The 24,235-nt window shown below is 44.7% G+C and overlaps 1 protein-coding gene across 1 annotated transcript in view; it reads left to right on the top strand.

Annotated features, from left to right (window-relative positions):
* Positions 1–24,235, top strand: part of DST (dystonin) — a 406,366-nt gene that overhangs the window by 320,067 nt on the left and 62,064 nt on the right. The window contains 8 exon segments of the mRNA XM_086370990.1: positions 1,868–2,029; positions 3,481–3,651; positions 6,432–6,598; positions 9,817–9,976; positions 10,176–10,502; positions 11,165–11,249; positions 12,814–13,055; positions 14,161–14,367. Coding sequence (XP_086227116.1) covers positions 1,868–2,029; positions 3,481–3,651; positions 6,432–6,598; positions 9,817–9,976; positions 10,176–10,502; positions 11,165–11,249; positions 12,814–13,055; positions 14,161–14,367 — 1,521 coding nt within the window.

Below are 24,235 nucleotides of genomic sequence, written 5' to 3' on the forward strand. Positions count from 1 at the left end.
TCCCTTAATCTCCAGCTGAAGCTTTCCTTCCTTAGTTAAATGAGTTTATTGTCCTCTTGACACCTTCAAGCCGAATATTAAAGCATTGGTATTATCTATGAAAGAGTTGACGTATAGTATTATCTATTGAGGAATGATCATCACCCACCCCAAGATAGGAATACAATTTTCTATACTGATAATTCATTTGGCAAGTAGTTACCAGGTCCATATTACAAGCTGGGTACTGTGGTAGGCCCAGGAAATAGAGCAGCTCTAAGGAAAACAAATTGGTGTTTTTGTGGAACTTGCGTTTTACTCTAATACATTAGTTAGATACTTTGCCAGTTGCAGGCAGTGCGGCCTGTAAGTTGGGTGGGCTGGAGGGTTGGCTGGGAGGTGCTGGAAAGCCGCCGACAGTGCAGGCAGGGCCCACAGAGTGGCCGTGCAAGCCACGTGTGCTGGGATCCGGTGGGGAGGCCTCTGTGCCTCTTGCACGCCCATTGGTGTCTTGGCGGAGGCTGAGGGGCTGGACGTGTCGGCATCCATGCTGTCGCAGTGCCCGCCTACCCCTTTCTGCCGTCTGTGTCCCCGTGTGTGGCCCCTCTGGCTCAGCTCATCTTCTTGTCAGTGACCCCCATTTCCAGCTGAGGCTCCGATGTCATGCCAGCTAGCAGCAGGCCTGCTTAGAAGAGCCCATAAGGATTCTTGTCCAGGAAGGCCCATCTTATCATCTTGCTACTTGGCATTTTCTGTACCTTTTTTTTTGGCTTTTTAAAAAGTTATTTTATTGAAGTATAGTTGAGTTAACAATGTTGTGTTAATTTCTGCTATACAGCAAAGTGACTCAGTTATATAGGTACACTTTTTCATATTCTTGTCCATTAGGGTTTATCACAGGATACTGAATATACTTCCCTGTGATACACAGTAGGACTTTGTTGTTATCCATCTTAGTTTTTATTTGTTGTTAATTGAGGATCATTGCTGTATTGTGTTGGTTTCTGCCGAACGTCAGCATGGGTCAGCCATAGGTACACACGCGTCCTCTCCTCCTGTGCCTCCCTCCCATCCCCTGACCACCCACCCCTCCAGGTTGTCACAGAGCCTCAGTTTGAATTGAAGCATAGCTGATTTACACTGGCTAATTTCTAGCGTACGGCAGAGTGACTCACGGATACATAAAGGTGTACGTATTGGTTTTTTCTGTTCTTTTTCATTATGGAATGGATGTTGAGTAGGGTTGAGTGTGCTGTACAGCAGAACTTGGTTGTTTATTCATTCTGTGTGTAACAGCTTGCATCTTCTAACTCTGAAGTCCCAGTCCGCCCTTCTCACCTTGGCAACCATGAGTCCGTTCTCTGTATCTGTGAGTCTGTTTCTGCTCTGTAAATAAGCTCATTTGTGTCATATTTTAGATTCTATGTATGAGTGATATCATACAGTATTTGTCATTCTCTGACTTTGTTAGTGTAATAATCGGTAGTTGCATTCATGTTGCTGCAAATGACATTTAGAAAAAAGAATGAAATAATGCCACTCTAAACCTTTTTTTACTAGTTAAATTGGAGTGATAGGAGATTCCTAGTGCTGTGATAATGAAGCGATACAGAAGACATGTCCACTCTTGTTTTCGTTTTATAGGTAATCTGATGAAATGCAGCTAGAATATCATTCCTGAATATTTCTGAGTGGTCATGATAATATTATGAATTTATGTTTAGTTTTTTACTAGTATTTGTGAGGCAGACTAGGCAACAACACGTGACTTAGACAACCAGGATTATCTTTATCTGTTATAATCCATATTGGCTGATTGAACAGATGTTTGTATTTGGTGACTGTTAGGTACGCTAATTCAGAGAATTATTGTTCTTTTCAAACGTAGGTGTTCCAAAAAGAAGAGATCGAACCCCTGCAGGTGAAGCATCAGGATGTGAACTGGCTGGGGCAGGGCCTCATCCAGAGTGCCTCCAAGGGCGCCAGCACCGAGGCCCTGGAGCACGACCTGGACGACGCCGGCGCGCGCTGGAAGACCCTCAACAAGAAGGTGGTGTGGCGCTCCCTCCCTTGTCCTTCCTGCAGATTGTTCACCAGCGTTTTCTAGGACCCCCAGTCCTGTGTCCCGTAGCCCAGCCTCCCTGCGCTGCCTGCTCCTTGGCCGCCCTGTGACCCATGGCCCATCCCAGGTGTCCCCAGGGCTGGGGGCGTAGATGCAGGCAGCGAGCCGGGTGAGGCGGGCCCTGTCTGGACGGTGGCCAGGTCCTCTGCCCTGGGCTGGGACCGTGCACATACCTCCGAGGGCATGGGGGCTGCTTGGCGCCTCAGGTTAGTGCCACCCAGGGGCCTGGGCTCCCTGCTGCCAAATGGTCTACTTATTTTCCAGAGAACTTGGAAATCTCACTTTGTATGTGAAACCTAATTTTCATTCATCAGCAGCTCATTCTGCACTGTGTAGCAGGTCGCACAGTGCAGCTGTGTGTCTGTCCGCCCTGGACTGAGGGTTTGCACCTCACTATAGATTGCTGAGTCCAAATGTCATTTGATGAAATGAAGATCCCCTCTTTTCCCAAATGAGCGTGACAGAAAACACTGGAAAGTAACTCTGATAGCTTAAGGAGATGATGCTGAAACACAACAGCAGCTCTTTATGTGACAGAAATGATCAGAAAAGGGTTTTGGGATGGCAGGGCTCATCTGGTGCTGGAGGGAATTGTTTTTGGAGTTTTTCCTGCTCTGAAATCTTCCTTGGTGGCCAGATATCAAGACAGCATTTATCCTTCTTTAGAGTCTGATTCATACTGTAGTGCTACTCACACAAATGGGGATGCAGTGTCAGGTATAAATATATTCCATGGTACTTAAACTGTCTTGCCAAGTACTTGTTCAGTCCAAAAAGAAAAGACCTTTGAGGGGGCGATAGGGTATCTCTATGTGGGACACAGAGACTCCATTTACTGGAGGACAAAGGCCCTGTCTTGTTAAGAAAGGCCTATATAGAGCTTGGAGCTGGCAGGATTTAATTGGATACTTCATAGTTATTTTGTGTGGCTGAATATAATTCTGATTCTCTCTATTAAATAATAGTTTTTTTTTTTTAATGTTAGTCTTTAAAAAAATTACTATCCTTGATTTTCAACGTAGGAAATAATGGAACCCCATGGATAATGGTAAAAATGAAAAAGGCACTGTTTCTTTCAGTAACCTTAAAATATTTGAACCCTTCTTTGCTAATCATTGGTGTATTGGATACATCCAAAATCCGAGAGTCCTCCTCTTTGGCATTTGGGTTGAGAGGGTAACCTTATCTGCTGGGCTGACTTGCTGATGAGCTTGTCTCCTTTCTGTCTGTATCCTGCCCACGAGCAGTGCCTTGAGTAAGTTTTAAGTGAGAAGGAAGAGAGAATCTGTGATCAATGGGCAGAAGCTTGGACAGGGCGGGCTGGTGGGCGTGTGTGGTTCCTCTCGAGCGCGGTGGTAACTGAGGCCCCGGCTGTGCAGGTGGCCCAGCGGGCAGCCCAGCTCCAGGAGGCCCTGCTGCACTGCGGGCGCTTCCAGGACGCCCTGGAGTCCCTGCTCAGCTGGATGGGCGACACCGAGGAGCTCGTGGCCAATCAGAAAGCCCCGTCCGCCGAGTTCAAGGTGGTGAAGGCCCAGATACAGGAGCAGAAGGTGAGTTAGCGGCGCGCGCTTCCTGTTTCCCATTACACCTTAATAACGAGAGTAAACGTTTACCTTGTGACTCTGTCTGTATTAATAGAATGTTTTCATTAACCAGTAATCGATGTTCTAGACCTTGTTTTGTTGGTCATTCAACAAATATTCGTCCATCATCTGCCACAGGTGAGTCATCCTTGCAGGTGCTAGAGCTATACCGTCAAATTAAAAACATAAAAGTCCCTCATCAAGTTTAAGTGTTAATGGGAAGGGAAGAACAGGGAGAGAGAGACAGTAAACAAAAGAAAGCAATTAGTGTTAACCTTGGCCGCTGATAAATAAAGCCGGGTGGGAGCTAAGAACTGGGAAGAGAGCGGGTAGAGCTGGGGACAGTAAGTGCTAAGTGGAGATGGGACGTGTACAATTTTTAAAAAAAAATAGTGCAGTCAAGGACGACCTCACTCAGCGAAAAGGTGACTTCGAACAGAGATATCACGGTTCTTTGATATACTGGTTTGGTGCATATGCAGTTGTCTTTGTATGAGGTCAGTATGGGCAGTTTATTATGATTCAGCCTGTACTGACGAGGCAGAGAGTTGATCCCTGTGTTCAAAACTGGGCTCTTGTGTCTTTTGACGCTGCACATACAGGACCCAGTTGGAAAGACACTCCTTAGAGGGATGCTGACTCCTTAGGGCCACACATACAACTTCTGTGGTCATTGGGAAGCATTAATGACCCGTCCAGTATTGATTCGTGTCATCCACGGCTTGAAATGACTCATGGCATTGGGGGGCTCCTAGCATACAGTGTGTTGATAAGGTTTACCTTTAAAAAGACAACACGCTTAAAAAAAGGAATGGATTCAGAGGCTTGGTTGGGTTTTGGCATCCAGTACTACTCTCTCTGAAAATTCTTTGAAGACTTTAGTATCTTGAGAAATTAACTAATTAGAAATAGATTTAGAGGTAAGGAATAAAGAAGCATAAGAGGAAACACATTGCATTTGTTTGGTTTTTGAAAAAAATTGATACATATAATACGTAATAAAATATAATATATAATTTCTATAATGTAATAAATATAAAATATATACTATGGTGTTAAATAAAATAATATGACTATTACCATTCATGATTTAATTTAAACCTTTAGTATTTACCCAGAGTTAATGAACAAGGCTTAGCCAACAAAACCTGTCTGTCGACTTTGCTCGTAATTGCCAGAAGCTATTCGTTAAAGTTTACTGAAAGTAATCCACTTAATTGTTCCTTTTACTGCCTAAACCACCTGTCCTACTTTGATTTTATGATCTCTGACCTGTGTTAAAAGAGGACGTCTCTTCCCCTTCTCTTGGACCCTGTTCCTCTCCCCTCGTATGTGGTGGTCTTTCTTAAATTGCTGTTAAGCTTCTTGTTTTATATTGGAGTATAGCTGATTAACAACGTAGTAATAGTCTCAGGTAGACAGCAAAGGAACTCAGCCATACACACACATGCACCTGTTTTCCGCCAAACCCCCCTCCCATCCAGGCTGCTGCGTAACACGGAGCAGAGCGGGCTTGGTGGCGAAGTGGCAGTGACGGGATACCCTCCCGCGGCGTGTTGCCCCTGGGTGACGGGATACCCTCCCGCGGCGTGTTGCCCCTGGGTGACGGGATACCCTCCCGCGGCGTGTTGCCCCTGGGTGACGGGATACCCTCCCGCGGCGTGTTGCCCCTGGGTGACGGGATACCCTCCCGCGGCGTGTTGCCCCTGGGTGACGGGATACCCTCCCGCGGCGTGTTGCCCCTGGTGACGGGATACCCTCCCGCGGCGTGTTGTCCCTGGTGACGGGATACCCTCCCGCGGCGTGTCGCCCCTGGGTGCCTGTCCGTGGCTTTGGGCCTCCAGGATCAGTCAGGGTCAGGTTCAGGCAGCAGTGGTGTTCAGCGTTCCGGGTGCCTTGCTCACCACTCTGCACGTGGGGCCTGGGGCTGCCACTTATTACTGAAATGCTTGTTTTGTTTAAGTGGAGGAAGGGAATCCTGATTTTTGGCTCCCTATGTCAAACACTCCCTTCCAGGCTTCTTGAAATGAAGAATTGGATTGACTTTTTTCTGCTGCTCAGTCCTGAAATGTTAGTCTTCTTTCGCCAACTTTGAAGGTTTCTCAAATGTTTCACTCTCTGGTCGTTGTGGAAATGCTAGTTAAAGGCTCTAGTTTTTATCCTCATAAAAAATTTTAGGAGCTATCCTACCTCCCAAAAGCAGCCAGGAGCCTCCGGTTTCAGCCTCATTGACCTGTGAACTGGTCTGAGTCTCAGCTTCCCTCCTGTGGTAGATTGTTTAACGTGGGAAAAGGTTTTGAAAATTGTGATGATTTGTAATGAACTTTCTGTCTCAGTGGGACAGCTCATTGTTGAGTGTTAGGGCGTTCCCATTTCGCTATAGTAATGAGGGTTTTGCGCTTCCAGTGCAGTGATGTTTTCCTGAGTAGAAGCATCCTTCTACCCCATTATCTTGTATTAAAAAGTTGAGAATGAATAGTTTAGTGGCCTTACCAATATTCATTTTACTTACTGCGAAAAGCCTCTACCACAGTGTCTAACACAGTAGTAATGAATCATTAAATAGGATGAGGTTTTTGAGAAAGCTCTACTTCTCAAATCCTTTTGTATGTGAACCCATCCAACGTTATTTTTGTCACATGTCAAAAGTATGCTACAAAGCATATGTTTTGCATATGTTTATACAGTTATTCCTTTGTTTCCTTTCCATTTATTTATTGTTTTCTTATTTACTATTTTTTCCTAAGCTTCTCCAAAGATTGCTGGATGACCGCAAATCTACTGTGGAGGTGATCAAACGGGAAGGAGAGAAAATCGCCGCCACGGCAGAACCTCTGGATAAAGTGAAGATTTTGAAACAGCTGAGTCTGCTGGATAGCCGATGGGAGGCGCTGCTTAGTAAGGCCGAAACGAGGTAACGTAAATGCTGCCAGGGTTTGGGAAGAGCGGCAGTGGCTTTTGTACTGACTTCTCTATTTTGGTCCTACTTTGTTTCCAGACTGTTCTCTTCCTGTGTTTGTCACGTATGTGAACATAGAGGGCTGGCGCTTCTCGTCTCATTCCTCCGACGGGGATGTCTTGTAGTCCCCAGATCTTTCGCAACTCTTGTGTGTTTGTTTTTGTTTTTATCTGTTTATTTGTCTGGCTGCGACCTGTCGTAGTTTCAGCACACAGGATCTTTTGTTGCGGTGCACTGACTCTCTCGTTGCGTCACGTGGACCTCGTAGGTAGTCGCAGTGTGCAGGCTTAGTTGCTCTGCAGCGTCTGGGATCTTAGTTCCCCGACCAGGGATCAGGGTGGATTCTTATCTGCTGGACCACCAGGAAGGTCCCTATTACAACTCTCTAAGAGCAGTGTATCGCTCGCAGGGTCCTTTTTTCATTCATTTGTAACATAGTTATTGCCTGCCTGCCACGCATCAGGCAGGGCCAGGTGTTCCGGGGCTGCACTGGTCAGATCATCCCTACTACCTTCAGGGAATACCGTAGCAGGGTTTGGTGGCCATTGAAGAGCAGGGACGAATGTGATGGTTCAGAGTGAAACCTGCACACAGTGCCATGGCAGTGGAGAATCGGAAGAACCCGGCCTGGGGTGGGGAGGTGACAGGCAACCTCTGTTTTTTTCTATTTTTGTTTCTAATTAAGTTTTGACTGTCTAATAATATTTTGTAAATGGTGCCCTCAGTTACTTAATTTTATTTTATTTTTGGCCACACCCTGCGACATGTGGGATCTTAGTTCCCAAACCAGGGATCAAAGCCACACCCACTGCAGTGGAAGCACTGAAAGTGCGAAGGCTGAGCGGCTGCGGCAGGGATGTCCCACGTTCTGGTTTAAAGTGGAGTGGGAGGTGTCTGGGAAGTGAGGCTGGTGGAGGGTGCTGTGACGTTTACCAAGGTGAGGAGCTGGAGCGTGGCTCCGCTGGGCTTCACGACATTTCTTTTTTTTGTTTTATTAAAGTATACATGATTTATGATGATGTTTTCATTTCTGCTGTATAGCAAAGTGACTCAGTTGCACACATATGTGTGTGTATGTGTATATATATATACCTATGTATAAGAACGTGGGCTTCCCTGGTGGCTCAGACAGTAAAGCGTCTGCCTGCAATTTGGGAGACCTGGGTTCGATCCCTGGGTCAGGAAGATCCCCTGGAGAAGGAAATGGCAACCCACTCTAGTACTCTTGCCTTGAAAATTCCATGGACGGAGGAGCCTGGTAAGCTGCAGTCCGTGGGATGGCAAAGAGTCGGACATGACTGAGCAACTTCACTTCATATAAGAATGAATATATACATTCTTTTAAAAATATTCTTCCCCATTTTGGTTTACCATTTGTCGTGGGATATTGAGTATAGTTCCTCCTTCATTCTCTCCGTTGACGCTCCACTGACCCACGTCAAGTCATTGTGACACTGGAGTGCCTACTGGTTGGGTTGGAAACAGATGACCCGCTGAACAGAATGAGCGTCTCCACACATTCCTGCCTTTGTTGGAACTCTTCATAGGATAATGCAGAGAAGGGTTTGTCTAATCTTGAATTACAGAGTAGAAGGAAACGATGTTCTAGGACAAGTGAGTAAGGGGCTCCCAAGGAGGCTGGGAGTTCCACATTGCCTTTAAAGTGTATCAGTAGATTATTCCTTCTGTGTAATGCCCTAGAATTACTATTACTACCATGGGAGAGGTGCTCAGTACTTTTTTTAAATGAATGAAAGCCAAGATCTCTGCTTTTCTTCCAGGACTGTCCTTTTCCCAAGCCATCCTCACAGTAGTATTAAGTGGAGGGATTGTGGTCATATTGTGATTCACACACCGAAAATCACAGCCAATTAAACCTAGTCTCAAAAGTTATTTCCATTCATTCTAGGTGATTAGATACTATTTAATAGAATTTAGAAAGAAGAGTCATAGATAGTGATCATCCAGAAGGTAAAAATAATATAGTAATTTACTCATTTTTTTTAAAGGTGAAATGTGTTTCAACTGAAAGTTTTAAAAATATATACATACGTGGTTTGTGATATAAAGATACAAAAATTGTTAGGTTGGCCAAAAAGTTCATTTGGGTTTTCCAGTGGGATCTTACGGAAAAACCCTAGCAAACCTTTTGGCCAACTCAATACATTCAGCAGCATGTGCCAGTTTTTCATAATTCCCTTTGTCCCTAAAGAACATCCATGTCTCAAATCAGGTCATTTCCTAAGCATTAAACACGATGACAGGTCAAGACAGCAGCTCTTGGTCCCAGCAGAAAGGATTCGCAGAATTGGATACTGAATCAGGTTCTCCGTACACAGACCGGCACAATCACTTGCCCTCAGTGGAAACCAAGGACCGCTCGAGCAGGTTTTAACTCACATGGCCCCCTTTCAATGGAGGAAACGATGAGTCTTCTAAAAGCATTTCAAGCTCTGTTTTGTAGAAGTCAGAGAAATAGTTCTTCTCTTTCCTGATATTTTTAGTCCATAAAATAATAAATGTTGCTTCGGGGAAATGTACCTGACACTATATTTTTTAAAGGAGGAGAGGAATTACTAGTAATTCCAGTGCAAGGGATGCTTTATTTTTCAAAACTTGCATCTAATTTTGACCATTTGACTAATGCAGTCTCAGTAACTGGTGCTCTGGCTGAATTTAACTACTTTGTAAATCGTAGAATACATGTTCAGTAAATATTGCCTATTATTATCATTATTATTGCTGCTATTGTTATTATACCATTACTAAAATTATAACTATTGTAAGAATTACGATGAGTTACTTAAGATTTTTATAAGATTCAGGTTCTTGAGGTTGGTCTTTGTTCAGTTTTAAAAATTAAAGGAGAATTTAATAGAACTATTATTTTTTAAAAAAAAGATTTATAGATATTTGTTTTATTTTTTCCACCGTGCTGAGTGGCTTGAGGGATCTTAGTTCCCCAACCAGGGATTGAACCCTGGCAGGGGAAGCACAGGGAATATAAGAACTATTTTAAACTGTCCTCTCAGTGTGAGAGGTTTTAATTTTAACCTTAGATGTTTTCTACAAAAAGTGTTGGGAGCGGAACGCAGGAGCATGAGTGAAGCTTTCTGTTGACAGCTTCCCACATTCCTCATCCCCGAATGACCTTCCTGTTGGCACATTTTCAGGAACCGTCAGCTGGAAGGTATCTCCGTGGTAGCACAGCAGTTTCACGAAACCTTAGAGCCGCTGAACGAGTGGCTGTCGACCACAGAGAAGAGGCTGGCGAACTGCGAGCCTGTTGGAACCCAGGCGTCCAAGCTGGAGGAGCAGATTGAGCAGCACAAAGTAAGGTTCCCATCACACGCCCGTGGGATCCAGTTGTCCCTTTGCTTTGAGGTTTTATGACACGCATTTGAGTTACGCGCTATTGGGTGACGCCTCAGTTCAACCTTATACCCATTTCATGTGTCATCTTTTTGTTCAATTTATGTTGTCATTTTTATTTGTCCATTCTTTCTGTTTCCCTTTTTTAAACCTCGTTTAGGCCTTAGAAGATGACATCCTGCATCACAATAAGCATTTACACCAGGCTGTTAGCATTGGCCAGTCTTTAAAGGTTTTGAGCTCCAGGGAGGATAAAGATATGGTGCAGAGTAAACTAGACTCCTCCCAAGTGTGGTACATTGAGATTCAAGAGAAAAGCCACAGCAGGTCTGAGCTCCTGCAGCAGGCTCTGTGTAATGCTAAGATTTTTGGGGAAGATGAAGTGGAGCTGATGAACTGGCTGAGTGAAGTGCATGACAAGCTGAGGCGGCTCTCGGTCCAGGACTCCAGCCCCGAGGGGCTGTGGACACAGCAGGCTGAGTTGCTGGTATTTTGATTTATTTTACTTTTTCATTTCAGTTGACCTTATTTTCTCAGTTCTCTTTATTTCTGTATTATTTTATGTTCGCTATGATTTAGGTTAATTCCTGTACTCAAAAAAGACATTGCCTTTGTATACAATGATCTTTTTTTAAATTGAAGTTTAGTTGATTTACAGTGTGGTGTTAGTTTTACGTGTACAGTAAACCAATTCAGTTATATATATATGTATATATATACTTTTTCAGATTCTTTTCCCATCTAGATTATTATACAATATTGAGTATCGTTCCCTGTGCTATACAGTAGGTCCTTGTTGTTTATCCATTTTAAATATAGAGTGTTATATTCAATTAAATCAGACGTAATGTAAGAAGAGATTCAGTTTATCCAGTAATAGATTGCTCATTTTTCATTTTATTATTTCATCATTGTATACAAAGGCCCACAATTAACCAATACTCCAGTCTCTCCACGTAGCTCATTTTCTGAGTAGGGGAGAGAATTTCGATAGTTGAACTGAGACATGGGCACAGTGCTGAAACAAGGAGAAGTAAATGTGAGAACAGTGAGGAATATTTGAAAATGCGAGGTGTTTACTCAAAAAAATGAAACCTAGTTAACATTCTCTTAAGATTAGCTGATAACAAGATGGTACCTGTATTGTAGGTTCTTCAAGAGGACATCCAGCTTAGAAAACAAAATGTAGACCAGGCTCTGCTGAATGGCCTGGAACTACTTAAACGAACAACAGGTGAGATACCTTTCAAATCATCATTCCATGAACACTGTGCATTGCTTTCAGAATATTTTAGAGATGGGGGAGGGAGAACACAAAGCACTTTAGAATTTTGGGGCCAGTCCAAGACTTCGTTCTGGAGAACACTTTGAAGGCCGATCAAGGGGATTTTGGACTATGATTTCACTTTTTTCTCATGATCTCACTGAGTTCTTAATGAAAGTTTTGTGTATTACTCATGATACTGAGCACTGGTCAGAGAATTGCATGGCAGAATGAAATTAGCTTTCCACTTGTGGAAGGCAGTTGTTGTAGAGGCAGAGCGGTTGTGGACAGTTTTGTAAAATTTTAAAAGAGGTGCTATTTGGTGACACATAAATGGCACCCCACTCTAGTACTCTTGCCTGGAAAATCCCATGGATGGAGGAACCTGGTACGCTGCAGTCCATGGGGTCGTGAAGAGTCAGACACGACTGAGCGACTTCACTTTCACTTTTCACTTTGATGCATTGGAGAAGGAAATGGCAATCCACTCCAGTGTTCTTGCCTGGAGAATCCCAGGGACGGGGAAGCCTGGTGGGCTGCCCTCTATGGGGTCGCACAGAGTTGGACACGACTGAAGCGACTTAGCAGCAGAAGCAGTGTGATTGTGCCCAAGCTTCCTTTCTCTGCGCTTGAACTCACCAAGAAAATAAATGCGACTTGTTTTTAGTAATCCCTTTGGCTTTAAGAACATCTCACTGTATCTGTATTCAGCTCAGCATGCGTGTTGTGGGGGCAGGTACTGTTCATTATGCATGGGAGGAATTTGGTATCATAGCTACAGCCTTACACTTGGAACCTGAAGCCCAGGATGCAATTTTTCTGTGTGTCTGAAAATTAAATAGAGTCAGGTGAAGATCTGTCGGAACAGTACAGATGAGTTTATTATTTTTAACACACACACGGATTATACATTGGAGGAGGAAATGGCAACCCACTCCAGTATTCTTGCCTGGAGAATCCCATGGACAGAGGACCCTGGAGGGCTACAGTCCATGGGGTTGCAAGAGTCCAAGAACCGGACGTGACTTAGTGACTAAACTACCACCACCCAGGCTGTACATAAACATGTGTATGCCTGTGACAGGCACCATTCTAAATACTTTGCAAATATAAACTAATTGAATTTTTATCACAACCTTATGAAGTAGGCTCTGTTCTTATAATAAGTACTCAGGGGCACAGAGAGGTCAGGTACCTTGTACAAGGTAATGAGTCACAAACTCAGTATTTGGACCCAGGTGGTTTTTAACCTTAAACACGGAAAGACCATACAGATAGACGCAAGGTGGTGCTTTCACAAGACAGAAGGTGCTGTGGTCCTTGGCAGTTTTTTGTATTTGCATTTGCAGAGTTGTTGACATCAGCCAGAAATCCCCAGAAAGATTCAAACCTAGGAAAGGACTTTTCTTGGGTCAGAGCTTCTTAAGAAAAGTGTCTCCTCTCCCCCACCCCCCAAAATCTCATCAGCGTAGCATCACCTCTGAAGAACTCTGCTTCCCCTTTCATGAGATATAACATGCCTTTGAAATTCTAGGTGATGAGGTTTTAATCATTCAAGATAAGCTGGAAGCCATTAAAGCGAGATACCAGGACATCACTAAGCTGAGCACAGACGTTGCGAAGACCCTGGAGCAGGCACTGCAGCTTGCACGTCGGCTGCAGTCCACCCACGAGGAGCTGTGCACCTGGCTGGACAAGGTGGAAGTCGAGCTGCTCTCGTACGAAACACAGGTTCTGAAGGGAGAGGCTGCCAGCCAAGCACACGCAAGGCAAAAAGTACGCTCCAACATATATTCTTTGTGTCTGCTTGTTATCTCTCAGGGGAGGCCTAGTCACTCAGGGGTGAAGTGATGTTTATCACATGTCACTACTAACGTGTTCAAGGGCGCCTCTGTGGGCGTGGACCCAACAGAAACTGGCAACGGACCAGCTGTGTGAACTTTTAGGAGTCCAGACAAAAAAACAGCGTCTTGTCGTTTGTCCCTCGAACCTCATGGTGGGAGTTTACTTTATTATGCATAAAAACAGGAAAAAAAGGACAATGATCAGTGTTTCAGAGACACACATAATTTGATCAGGATAATCACGTTTATAAGGTCAGTGCATGGCATGAGGTGACTTTCCTAATCATGTTGCAAAAATTGGTATTCTCCCACGCTGAGTGTCTTTCTTCTCAGAGTGGCCAGCCTCCGTTTTCATCATCCCTGAAGTATGACCACACGTGGGTTCAGGGAGTTAGGGAGGCTAGGTTCACTGAGCCTGTGATGATTCAACAGGGATGATTTAAAGCCAGTGTGTCCTCCTTTTGAGGGTCACTCGATTCTGGTCCAGACTTTCCTCTTTAGTTTTCTGGTACCTGATTATTTTTTTATATTAATTTTTATTAGAGTATGGTTGCTTCGCAGTGTTGTGTTCATTTCTGTTGTATAACACAGCGAGGCAGCCGTACGCATGCATGTATCTGCCGTTTTTTGGATTTCCTTCCCTTTCAGGTCCCGCAGAGCACTGAGTGGAGCTCGCTGAGCTGCATAGGAGGTTCTCGTCAGTTATCTGTTCTGGTTCCCGATTACTTTGAGGTTGCCAGCCAGCAAAGAATAATCCATATTAACTTGCTGGGTTTGGGTTCCCAATTTTTAAACATTGATGTTACGTTTCAAAGTTCAAATTGTGCCATATTGACAAGGGGGTTGTCCTTTTGAGCTTCTTAGGGAATGGTTTCCCTTGTGTGAAATACCTGTGGTATACAGAACGTAACTGCGGCCAAGGGGGCCCATGCGGCCTGTTGTCTGTGAAGGGCTCTGGCCCCGAGGGCAGTTGAAGGGGAAGCTCATTTAGCTGTGGCGTGTCCCCCAGGCCTGTGTCTCTCGGCTTGCGTCCCCAGGAGCTGAAGAAGGAAGCCAAGAGCCACAAAGCCCTGCTGGACTCGCTGAATGAGGTGAGCACCGCCCTGCTGGAGCTGGTTCCCTGGAGGGCGAGGGAAGGCCTGGAGCGGACGGTGGCCGAGGACAACGACCGCTTCCGCCTGGTGAGCGACGCCGTGGCACAGCGGGTAGAGGCCATCGACGCGGCGCTCCTGCGGGCCCAGCAGGTAGGTGGGCATGCACCTCCCGGAACCTCTCCTCCCAGGGGCCTTCCCACCCACTGCTCACTCTTTCAGAGCCACAGGAGGGGCCGAGAGGGTCAGCGGGCTCGTGCAGGTGTGTGCGCGCCAGGTGGGGCCCAGCTGTGCATCGCGGGCAGCCGTCTGCCCTCTGGTCTCCGGCCTGGTCCCCCCGTCGGCCAGTGGAAGGAGCAGCCCCGCTCCCCCGCTCCCCGCACAGAAGGCCTTTTGTCTCCACATGTGCAGGCTGTTCATGTTGATTTCAGGTCCTGGCTAGGTCAAATCTGTGTGCGCGTAATTATTATTATTATTCTTATATTTTTGAGTTATCATGTAAGTCACTATTAACATTCCTTGACATACATGGCAAAGAAAGGCTGAGTTCTTTCTGAAAAGGAAACTGCTGTATTGGTGATGTCGTGTTTGTTTTTTTTCTTTCTGGAGATGACTGAAAGGGGAAAAAATGATCGTTTCTGACCTGTCTGCAACTCACACAGAGCCTCTGGTTCCAGAGAGTTTCATAGGCCCCACCCCTTAGCCACAGCTGGGTCAGAAGACTCTGGGCAACCAGGGGGGTCTTGGATCCAGAAGCTTGTGAGACATGTTTGGATTAACTTGTATTGAGATCTCTGGATATTTACATTAAGTCATCAGCCCTTTGTTGCAGGCTTTCTCTGATGGGGTTAGTGCGGTTTTGCTGTGTACTGCAGAGTGGGGCTCAGGAAGGTGGGTGACTCAGCCTTACTCATCCAGGCCAAAAGCAAGACACACTAACCAAGCAGATTGTGCAGGAGCATCCAAAATCGGTTCTCTCAGGTTGCTGTAAAAGTGCAGTTTGTCTAGTTCTAAAGCGTGGCCGCTCGCCCCTCATTTGAGTGCCGTGCTCTAGAATCACCAGGGCCGCCTGAATACAGTATTAGCAAAAGGCCCGCCTGAGGTGTTTTTTGCGAGGGAGACCTTCGTGCCTGAGGAATGCATTTGCATGGCTCTGTTTTCAAACTTGGGAGGAATTTGTATGCCTCATTATCATAGGGAAATAAGCATGTTTACTTGCAAGGCTATTCAACTATTTGAAAAGAGTCGGATTATTTTTTTCGCCAGAATTTCTGCCGACCTTTCCGAGTTGGCACTGAAGACTTCTCTAAATAGCAAGACAAATATTCTGTCCTCTGGGGAATAGGGCTCTCTCGAGAAGCTGATCGTGGTTGGCTCAGTGAAGGACGACGGTAATGAGGGCGTAACCAAACTAAGGTTTGGCTGCTTGCCTCTCATAAGCCAGTAATTCGAGAGGCAAATGTCAGGAGAGAGGAAAGGTGCTTAACTGTAAGAGTGGGCTGTCTGGGGGAAAGGGAGAGTCGTGTCCAGAGACCAATTCCAAAGATTCTGCTCAGCCAGGACGGTTTTTAAAGGAAAAAAGCGGGGCGAATCTCTGAATCATGGAGGCAGGAGGGTGCTTCTGCCTCCATCTGCATTGAGTGCAGGTGGCTGGCTCTGTCTTCACACGTTATCTTGCTGTGATCTCTGGCAGGATTGCTTAGGGGGCTCGTGGGATAGAGGGCTAGTCATTTTTAACTGGTTGCTTCATCATTCTTACTCCTTCTAATCTAGGAAAAGAACCAGCAGGTTAGGCAAGGCATGATGTGTGTTCAGGAGGGCATAAGTCAGGAGTCAGTTTGAATTGCTTAGTGATCTCATTCGTCTCCCTGGGTTCTTTTAAAGATAGAGGGAAATATAAATGGGCAAACAGGAAAGGGGCAAAGAGCTGCTCTAAAGCACCGGTGACAGGCTGAGCGCCTTGTTGGTTTGTAAGCTCTGCTGGGTGCCAAGGTCGTTAAACTGGAGTCTAGTTCTGGTCAAGGTTTTTGCAGATATTTTCCACAAGTTGGTCTGTGTTTTCTAGATCCAAAACATATATCCTGTAGGAAAATAACAATTAATGGGTTTTTTACCGGATAAAGTCATTCCTTATTGAAAGTTTCAAGACTTTGAGAAAGAATGCAGGAAAAACTCATGGAAGCAAGACCATGCACACACTGTGGTCTGAAATCCTTCAAGCCTTGCTTATGAGAGAGAGGGAGAGCTTTTGGATAAAGCACCTCACTGCCACTAGATTGTAGCTAATATCAGTGCCATTGGTCTGTTAATATCTCCTGGTTGTTCATGTGTATTTATTCCATATGTATATGTGCATTCCTTTGAAATGCCTACACATCTGTCCAGTGAAATACCTCCAATAAAATGCACTTTTTTTGTTGTTGTTCAGTTGCTAAGTCGTGTCCAGCTCTCTGTGACCCCATGGACTGCAGCATGCCATGCTTCCCTGTCCTTCACTATCTATGAGTTTTCTCAGATTCGTGTCTATTGAGTCAGTGATGCCATGCAACCATCTCACCCTCTTTTGCCCCCTTCTCCTTTTGTTTTCAATTTTTCCCAGCCATCAGGGTCTCTTTCCAGTGAGTCAGCTCTTCACATCATGTGGCCAAAGTATTGGAGCTTCAGCTTCAGCATCAGTCCTTCCAATGAATATTCAGGGTTGATTTCCTTAAGGGTTGACTGGTTTGATATCCTTGCTGTCCAAGGGACTCTCAAGAGTCTTCTCCAGCAGCACAATTCGAATTTGGCGCTCAGCCTTAAAAATGCACTTAAGCCAATTAAAAAAAGAGAGAGAAATTAGAAGAGAAATACCTTTCCAGTAAGGCTGAGATGCACTGTTTAGAGCTGGTGTGTGGTGAGGTGACCTCCCTCCCACCAGAGGGGTCCTGCCTCTGGTATGTAGTAGAGTTGTAATCAGGACTTGGTTCAGATCTCATTCTACTCCACTCTGGTGCCTCTTTATAGATCAGGTAGAAAGGAAAAGTCTTAAATGGTGATCCATTTTTTTCTAACCTCCCTCCATAATCTGAAGGTAGGCACTATTACTGCTACAAAGTAGAAATATGAGGATATTTCCAAAAAGGTCTGTGAGCCATGGGCATCCACGCTGAAAGGATCAAGAAATCTCTCACTCCAGACAAGTTTAAGAAGACATCCATGCCTGTCTTTCTGGTTTGACAGATTTACTTTTGCATTCAAAAGAATGGCTTCTGAACTCATGATTTCCAGGTTTAGAAAAGGCTTAATATGTCATTGAAATTATTTTATAACCTTGCTCAATTGTAAATGTTTGGAATTAGGACCAGAATACAGTTTGATACTAAAATGCTTGTTTTCTGTTTATGCAGTGTTAGTACATCCATGAAATACAAAAGGAATGGTGGAAAAAGAAAAAAATTGCACTTGGACGTGAGCCACATGTTTTGTAAATGCTATTTTATGTTGTATAAACAAATCATCTCCCACTCTTGTTTCTTCTCCATCTGAGCCATGGACATGATATGGCCGCATCTGTCTTTCTCTGTACAACTTTAGTCACATACAGCTTGTTTTATTAACAGCTACTCCCTCCTGGGTCCCTCCCCCGACATATCCCACCCATGAGTGACAGCGTGAGGGTATGGGCCTTGAAAATGACTTGGTAAATTTTATATTTATAAATTTAATGCTGTGTCCCCAAATAACCTAAGTTCAGCTAGACTGAAAATAACTGAAGGGGCTGTTTTCCAGGCAGATTTCTCATAAGATGTTTTAGTCTTTTGACATTAAAATTGTTTATATATAGGCCTGCCTCCTTGATACTGTTATAAGCTACACTTTGGAATTCCGCAGCTTTAGGGAAGTTGTGAATGGTCAGGTCACCATCTCAGGTTATATTCATCTACGTGGAAGACGCCAGGGAAATGTGGCAAAGGGCTGAGGTCTAAAGAGAAGTGGGAAGAGTGTCCAGATACCTTCTCATTAGCACGTACTTCGTATCCACCCAGTATACTCAAAATATTTCTGATGTTACATGGTTAGATTTTTCATGTTAATTCTGTTATATTACATAGCAGTTTTGAAAAGATCTGTCATTGAGTTTTGAGAACATAGTGCCAAGAGCCTTACATAAATTTGAGTGACGTTTATTATTATTTTGGAAGTAATAGAACAGCCTCAATTACGGGTGAATGCAATGAGCATGGTGTCCGTTTGTTGCGACTGGTTAATAAGGCCCTGAATCTGACTCAACAGATTTACAATCATCAATATTCTGAAAAGGATTTTTTAGTTGGGCCCATTCATAAGTTTTAGGAAAAATCTGAGTAGAATAAGGCAGCTTCTTAAGTAGTAATAATGATCTTTATATAAAAGCAAAACAACTGCCTCCTCACCAAGGCCTGCCATTATCTCTGAGTTAGAAACTGTAGGTATTTCAGCATGTTAAACCCACACAACGCAACGTATCTTTGTTGCTTTCTTTCTCTTTCTGCTCATTGAATTAAATGAGCCACTTGGAAATGGGGAAATGCACTTTTGCTTCAGAGATGTAGACTTTACCGCCTGAGTTCAGCTCACTGTGATTATTTAAACCCGGGATGTTTGTGTTCACTTCACTTCACTAGCCGCTTATAAATGTACAGTTATCAGAAGGTGCTGAGGTGTGTATCTCGCAGGGTCTGGGTATCCCAGGCACTCTCTGGCAGTTCTGATTGCCTGGCTTGTTTTATTGGGCCGTCATAAGCCCCCCAGTATAAAGGCGTATGGGTACAATTAAAATAAACAGCTCACTGGGTCATTAGGGATCTGCCTGGGAGAAAAATAACACCTGTTAATTTCTTTTAAAGAACTAGAGGGAAGCCTCCCCCACGGAAGGGAGATTTCTTTAGACCTTCCAGGTGTTGGGGTAGGAAAATATGGGCTGGGCTATGAGTAATGGGAAGGAGAATGGGAGGAAATGCTAATGGAAAGAAAGCGCCAAGACCCTCTCGGAGTAAGAGGGTGTCCTGAAGGTTAAGGTCTGCTTACCACTTAAGTCTTTCTTAAACCTCTGCTTCCGCTCAAGTGAAACTTTCTGGAGAAATCCAAAAACAATTTGTCAGAGATGGGAGAGACACTTAAATAGTAAGCAAAAACTCACCGCTTAATGACTGTTGTGGTATTTGAACCGATTCTGGTGAAATCCCATGAATAATGTGAGTTCTTAAGCCCAGGCCGTCCACAGGCACAGGGGCGTACCAGGGCGACTGCGATGCGGACTCGGGTCAGACCACAGTCGTGCGAATCTCAGACCCGAAGTTACAAGTCGGGTAACCTCTGGTGAGTCGGTCAGTCTCTCTCTGCCTTGGCTTGCTCAGCTGCAAATGAGATTAGTGGTGGTACCCACTGGATTTAGTTGCTGTCAGGATACAAGAAGGGAGTCTTGAATGTTCAAGCACTTAGAACAGTGTGTTCAGTAGAATGTTGGTCGTTACTGTTTTACAGAGTGTTTTTCAGGAACATTTAGAGGTTAACCAATTAAAATGTCTTTTACCAACTTGTAGGAAGTTTCTAAAATACTAGTTCAACTAGGAATTAGTGTAGTTGGGGTTGATGGTTGGACTCCACAGATGATGTCTATTAGACTGTTTGCCAGAATGCAGTTAAGGATGCTGACATTCTCTACAATTCATTTGAAGTCTTTTTTTTTTTTTTGCTACTTACATGGGCAGTAAGCAAATTTATTAAAATTTGGTGTAGGGAGCTTTCTGTCCATGTTATTCAACAAGTAAAATAAGCCACACTTATGGTCTGCTAAGGAATTCTCACATTAAGTAGTTATTTGAAAGAGTCCCAGATCTAAATAAAATGCCTTGCTTGACTGTAAATTGCTTCATGTAGACCCTGCGGCCATCCCTTTTGTTGTTGGATAATAAATATTTTCTAACCTAATTAAAAAAATTCAAAAGACAGAAGGGAAATTTCTGCTTGAAGTCTTGTTTTCTTTTAGCAGAGCAAATATTTGCCTTGGTTAAAGAAACAGTGTTTGAGTTTCAGCTTTCCATTTTGGCAACTTGGGTATCATCAGACTGTTTTACATTGGATGCTTTTTTTTTTCCCCTTAGGAAAGGGAGACTTAGTATTAAACTAATATTAACACTAACAGTCTGACTTTCTTTATTAGGACCGTCATATAAATACTAAAAATAGCCTGAACACAAGCAAAAGCGTTGGGGCCTCACTTTATTTTTTCAAGGACTAGTAGAAGAATTATTTATTTTGCAGCACTGGCACTCAGGTGGAAAGGCCTGAACTGTTTTTCTCAGTTATGTGCCGAGCGCACCGCACACAGTAGAGCTGTGCCCAGGAGTTCCATCGTGTGCCGTTTCAAAGCCAGTGATCCGGACTCTTCCGCCTGCCTCGTGATGATTTCTTTTTCCACATCTGAAGCTGCTGAGTTAGTTGATGAAACTTTTTTTTCCTCTTCACATTGATCTACAATTGCTAATGAGTAGTTCCAGTCGAAACTAAGTCATGTCGTAACAATTATTGAACCAGATGAATTCAGATAGCATTTTTCAGATGTCTTATCAAGATTCCTTCTGGAGTCCGCATCGTTCTGGCTTGTCCCCACAGCAGCAAAAGTGATGAATTAGTGAGCAGAACACTTAACCAACAGCACTACGTGCAGATCACAGGGTGGCTTCAAAAAACAACGCATGATGTTATGGGAAACTTAAAAAGGAGAAAGGCTTCTGTTTGAGTATATAAATGTGCAGAGTCATCTCAGAAGTACAGTAAGTCCCCTGCATACCGACAACCCACATGCAAACGAGTTCCATTCCAAGAGCTCTTTCTTCAGTCCCAATTTGTTCGTAAATCCAACAAAGTTAGCCTACGTACCCAATTGGCAGTGTAGTACTGTAATAGGTTTATAATACTTTTCACATAAATAATACCTAAAAAACACACAATAAGAAAACGTTTTTGATCTTACAGTACAGTGCTTTGAAAAGTATAGTGGTGGTGATGGTGGTGGTGGTTTGGTCACTAAGTCGTGTCTGACTCTTGCCATCCCATGGACTGTAGCCTGCCAGGCACCTCTGCCCATGGGATTCTCCAGGCGAGAGTACTGGAGTGGGTTGCCGTTTCCTTCTCCAGCACAGTACAGTAGCACAGTACAGTAGCTGGCATACAGGGGCTGGTCAAGTGAAGAGGCAAGAAGCGTCACTCCCTAGAGGAGGGAGAGGAGGCGGGAGATGGTGGAGCTGAAGGATCGTCCCCGCAGGAGACGGGGGGCAAGCTGCAGTTTCTCTCATGCCTCACGTTGATGGAGCAGGTCCTGGTTCCTAGTTGGAACCAGAGCGCATTTGCACCTTTGAAAGTTTACACCTTGAAGGTGGCTGTGGCGAACTTCCTGTAATTGCCCTTGTGGGGGAGCTCACCCACTCTGAGCACTCAAGTTCTGTGTATTTCTGTCTGGAACTGCTTGGCCTGTCAGTGATCCCGTCAGACGTGTGACACTTGGCAGGGCACCCGTGGGCCACGTGTCTCAGCTTCTCACGTGATGGTGCGACTGCTGCCCATACGCCAGAGGAGTCTCAGAGCAGCCTGACTTTGCATCCTTTTCGGTTAGATGTTAGTTTAGATTCAGATTTTGTTCAGGCAACATTTCTAGAGATTGTTAAGTAAAGGTCTGTTAAACCATATCTTCCCTTTCATATCCTTATGCTGTCAATATTTAAAGGTAAATGTAAAAAAATATTGCTGTTGTTTGGTCGCTAAATCATGTCTGACTCTGCGACCCCGTGGACTGTAGCACACCAGGCTTCTCTGTCCTTCCATCTCCTGGAGCTTGCTCAAACTCATGACCATTCAGTCGGTGATGCCATCCAACTATCTCATCCTCTGTCCTCCCCTTCTCCTGCCTTCATTCTTTCCCAGCATCAGGGTCTTTGCCAATGAGTTGGCTCTTCACATCAAATGGCCAAAGTACTGGAGCTTCAGCATCAGTCCTTCCGATGAATATTCAGGACCAGTTTCCTTTGGGATTGACTGGTTTGATCTCCTTGTAGACCAACGACTCTGAAGAGTCTTCTCCAGCACCACAATTATAAAGCATTAATTCTTCAGCACTCAGCCTTCTTTATGGTCCAGCTGTCACATCTGTACATGACCACTGGAAAAACCATAGCTTTGACTATATGGACCTTTGTCAGCAAAGTAATGTCTCAGATTTTTAATACACTGACTAGGTTTGTCATAGCTTTTATTCCAGTGAGCAAATGTATTTTCTGGTTTGGTCCCATATTTTAATGATTATCTAATTTTTTTTCTATCTAAACTTGTTGACTAAGAGAAATTAACTTTCAAATAGCTTCAGTATTTATTTACTCATTCATGACCTGGCAAAGGTGAAAACAAATGGGTACATGATAGGTAGAAAAAAATCTTGATAAATAACAATTCAGTAATAATAAGGCTTTTTTACCTATCTAATGGTGACTCTCTATTTGTGAGATTGGAGCCATCACAGTGACTCATTCGGTACTATCTTATTTGCATCAGCTTATACTGGCGGGTAATTATATGCCCTATGTTGATGAGGGGAAGGCCAGACTCTGCTTGTGGGAACAGGAATCAGTACATCCAGGACAACTTGGGAGCATAGATCGAAAAGAGAAGATGCGCACAGGACTTGCCAGTGAGAGGCTACCCACAGAGAGGTTTTTTTGTTTTTTTAATGAACTTGTTTTAAGATCATTGTAGATTCACGTGCAGTTGTAAAATGTAATGCAGAGTCCCCCTTGTAATGTTTCTTCAGTTTCCCCATGGGAGACCATCTTGCAAAATTACGGTCCAGTGTCATAAGCAGGAAGTGGACGCAGAACGTTTCCATCAGGACGCAGGACATGGCCATCACGGAGACCCTCATGCCACCCCATTACAGCTGTATTTGCCCCTCCTGTCTCTGCCTCCCCCTCAATCCTAGCCAAAATCTGGCCTCCATTTCTACAATTTTATTGCTTTAAGAATGTTTGCGTACCTTTCAGCCACAAGGTATCCCCCATCTCCTCTCCACAGTGACTTGAATTTTAGATCTTTTATTACGGTTCCTTCCTCAGGCCCTGGGCTCTGTTAAGTTATTCGGGTTGGGTAACTTCTGCCATTCTGTCTTCCATTTCGATGACTCTTTCCTCTATCGTGTTCCTTGGTCTCATCCTCTGAGCTTTTACTGTAATTGTTATATTTTAAGTTCTAAAATCTCCATTTGGTTCTTCTCGGTGTATTCTGTGTCTTTTACGGATTTTACCTTTTGTTGCCGAGGCCTTCTGATTTTCCCCTCATTTCCACTGCCTGTGAGATCGCTCCTAGTGTGTCTATCACAGCCGCTCTAAGGTCTGTCAGATGCTTCTGAGGTCATCTGGGGACCAGCCCCTGCTCGTGATCTTCAGTTCCGTCTTGATTCCTTTCGGTTCTTGGTGCCCTGTGTCTTGGGGCCTCAGATCGGCCTTCTCCTTTGGTGGGCAATCCCCAGCACCACTCTGGCGGAGACGGTGGGGGTGCCGCCCAGAGGAAGGAGAAGTCCGTGCACCCCAGGGAACTTGCATGACCCCTAAGCTGGGGGCACCCCTCATTGCTTGGTGGGGCTGGGAGCTCCCTGGCACCGTGGGCAAGGGGCCACCTCCCCACTGAGTGCTGTGCAGATCCTGACTGTGACAGGCCTCCCCTGACACCCCTGAGGAGAGGAGGAGAGCCTGCCTGAGCCTCCAGGGCTGCAAGTCCAGGCTCCCCATGGGACTGCCCAGCACTCCCCACTGACCCAGGGGCAGAGGCCTGTGCTCGCCTGGGAAGTGAGAGGACCTGCCCCCTGCTGGGCTGACGTCACCCCAGCAGGGGTTCTGGGCCCAGCCCAGGGGGTAGACCTCTGGGCTCCCCGTTCAGCCCTTGTTGGCAGGAGGCCGTAAGGAGCCCAGGGCTTTGTTCTCTGGTGTTTGGTTGGAGCAGAATGCTTATTGTCTAG

Source organism: Bos grunniens, chromosome 23, assembly GCF_055505025.1.
Source record: "Bos grunniens cultivar Pamir isolate PY7600 chromosome 23, Bosgru_T2T1.0, whole genome shotgun sequence".
Lineage (NCBI taxonomy): Eukaryota > Metazoa > Chordata > Mammalia > Artiodactyla > Bovidae > Bos > Bos grunniens.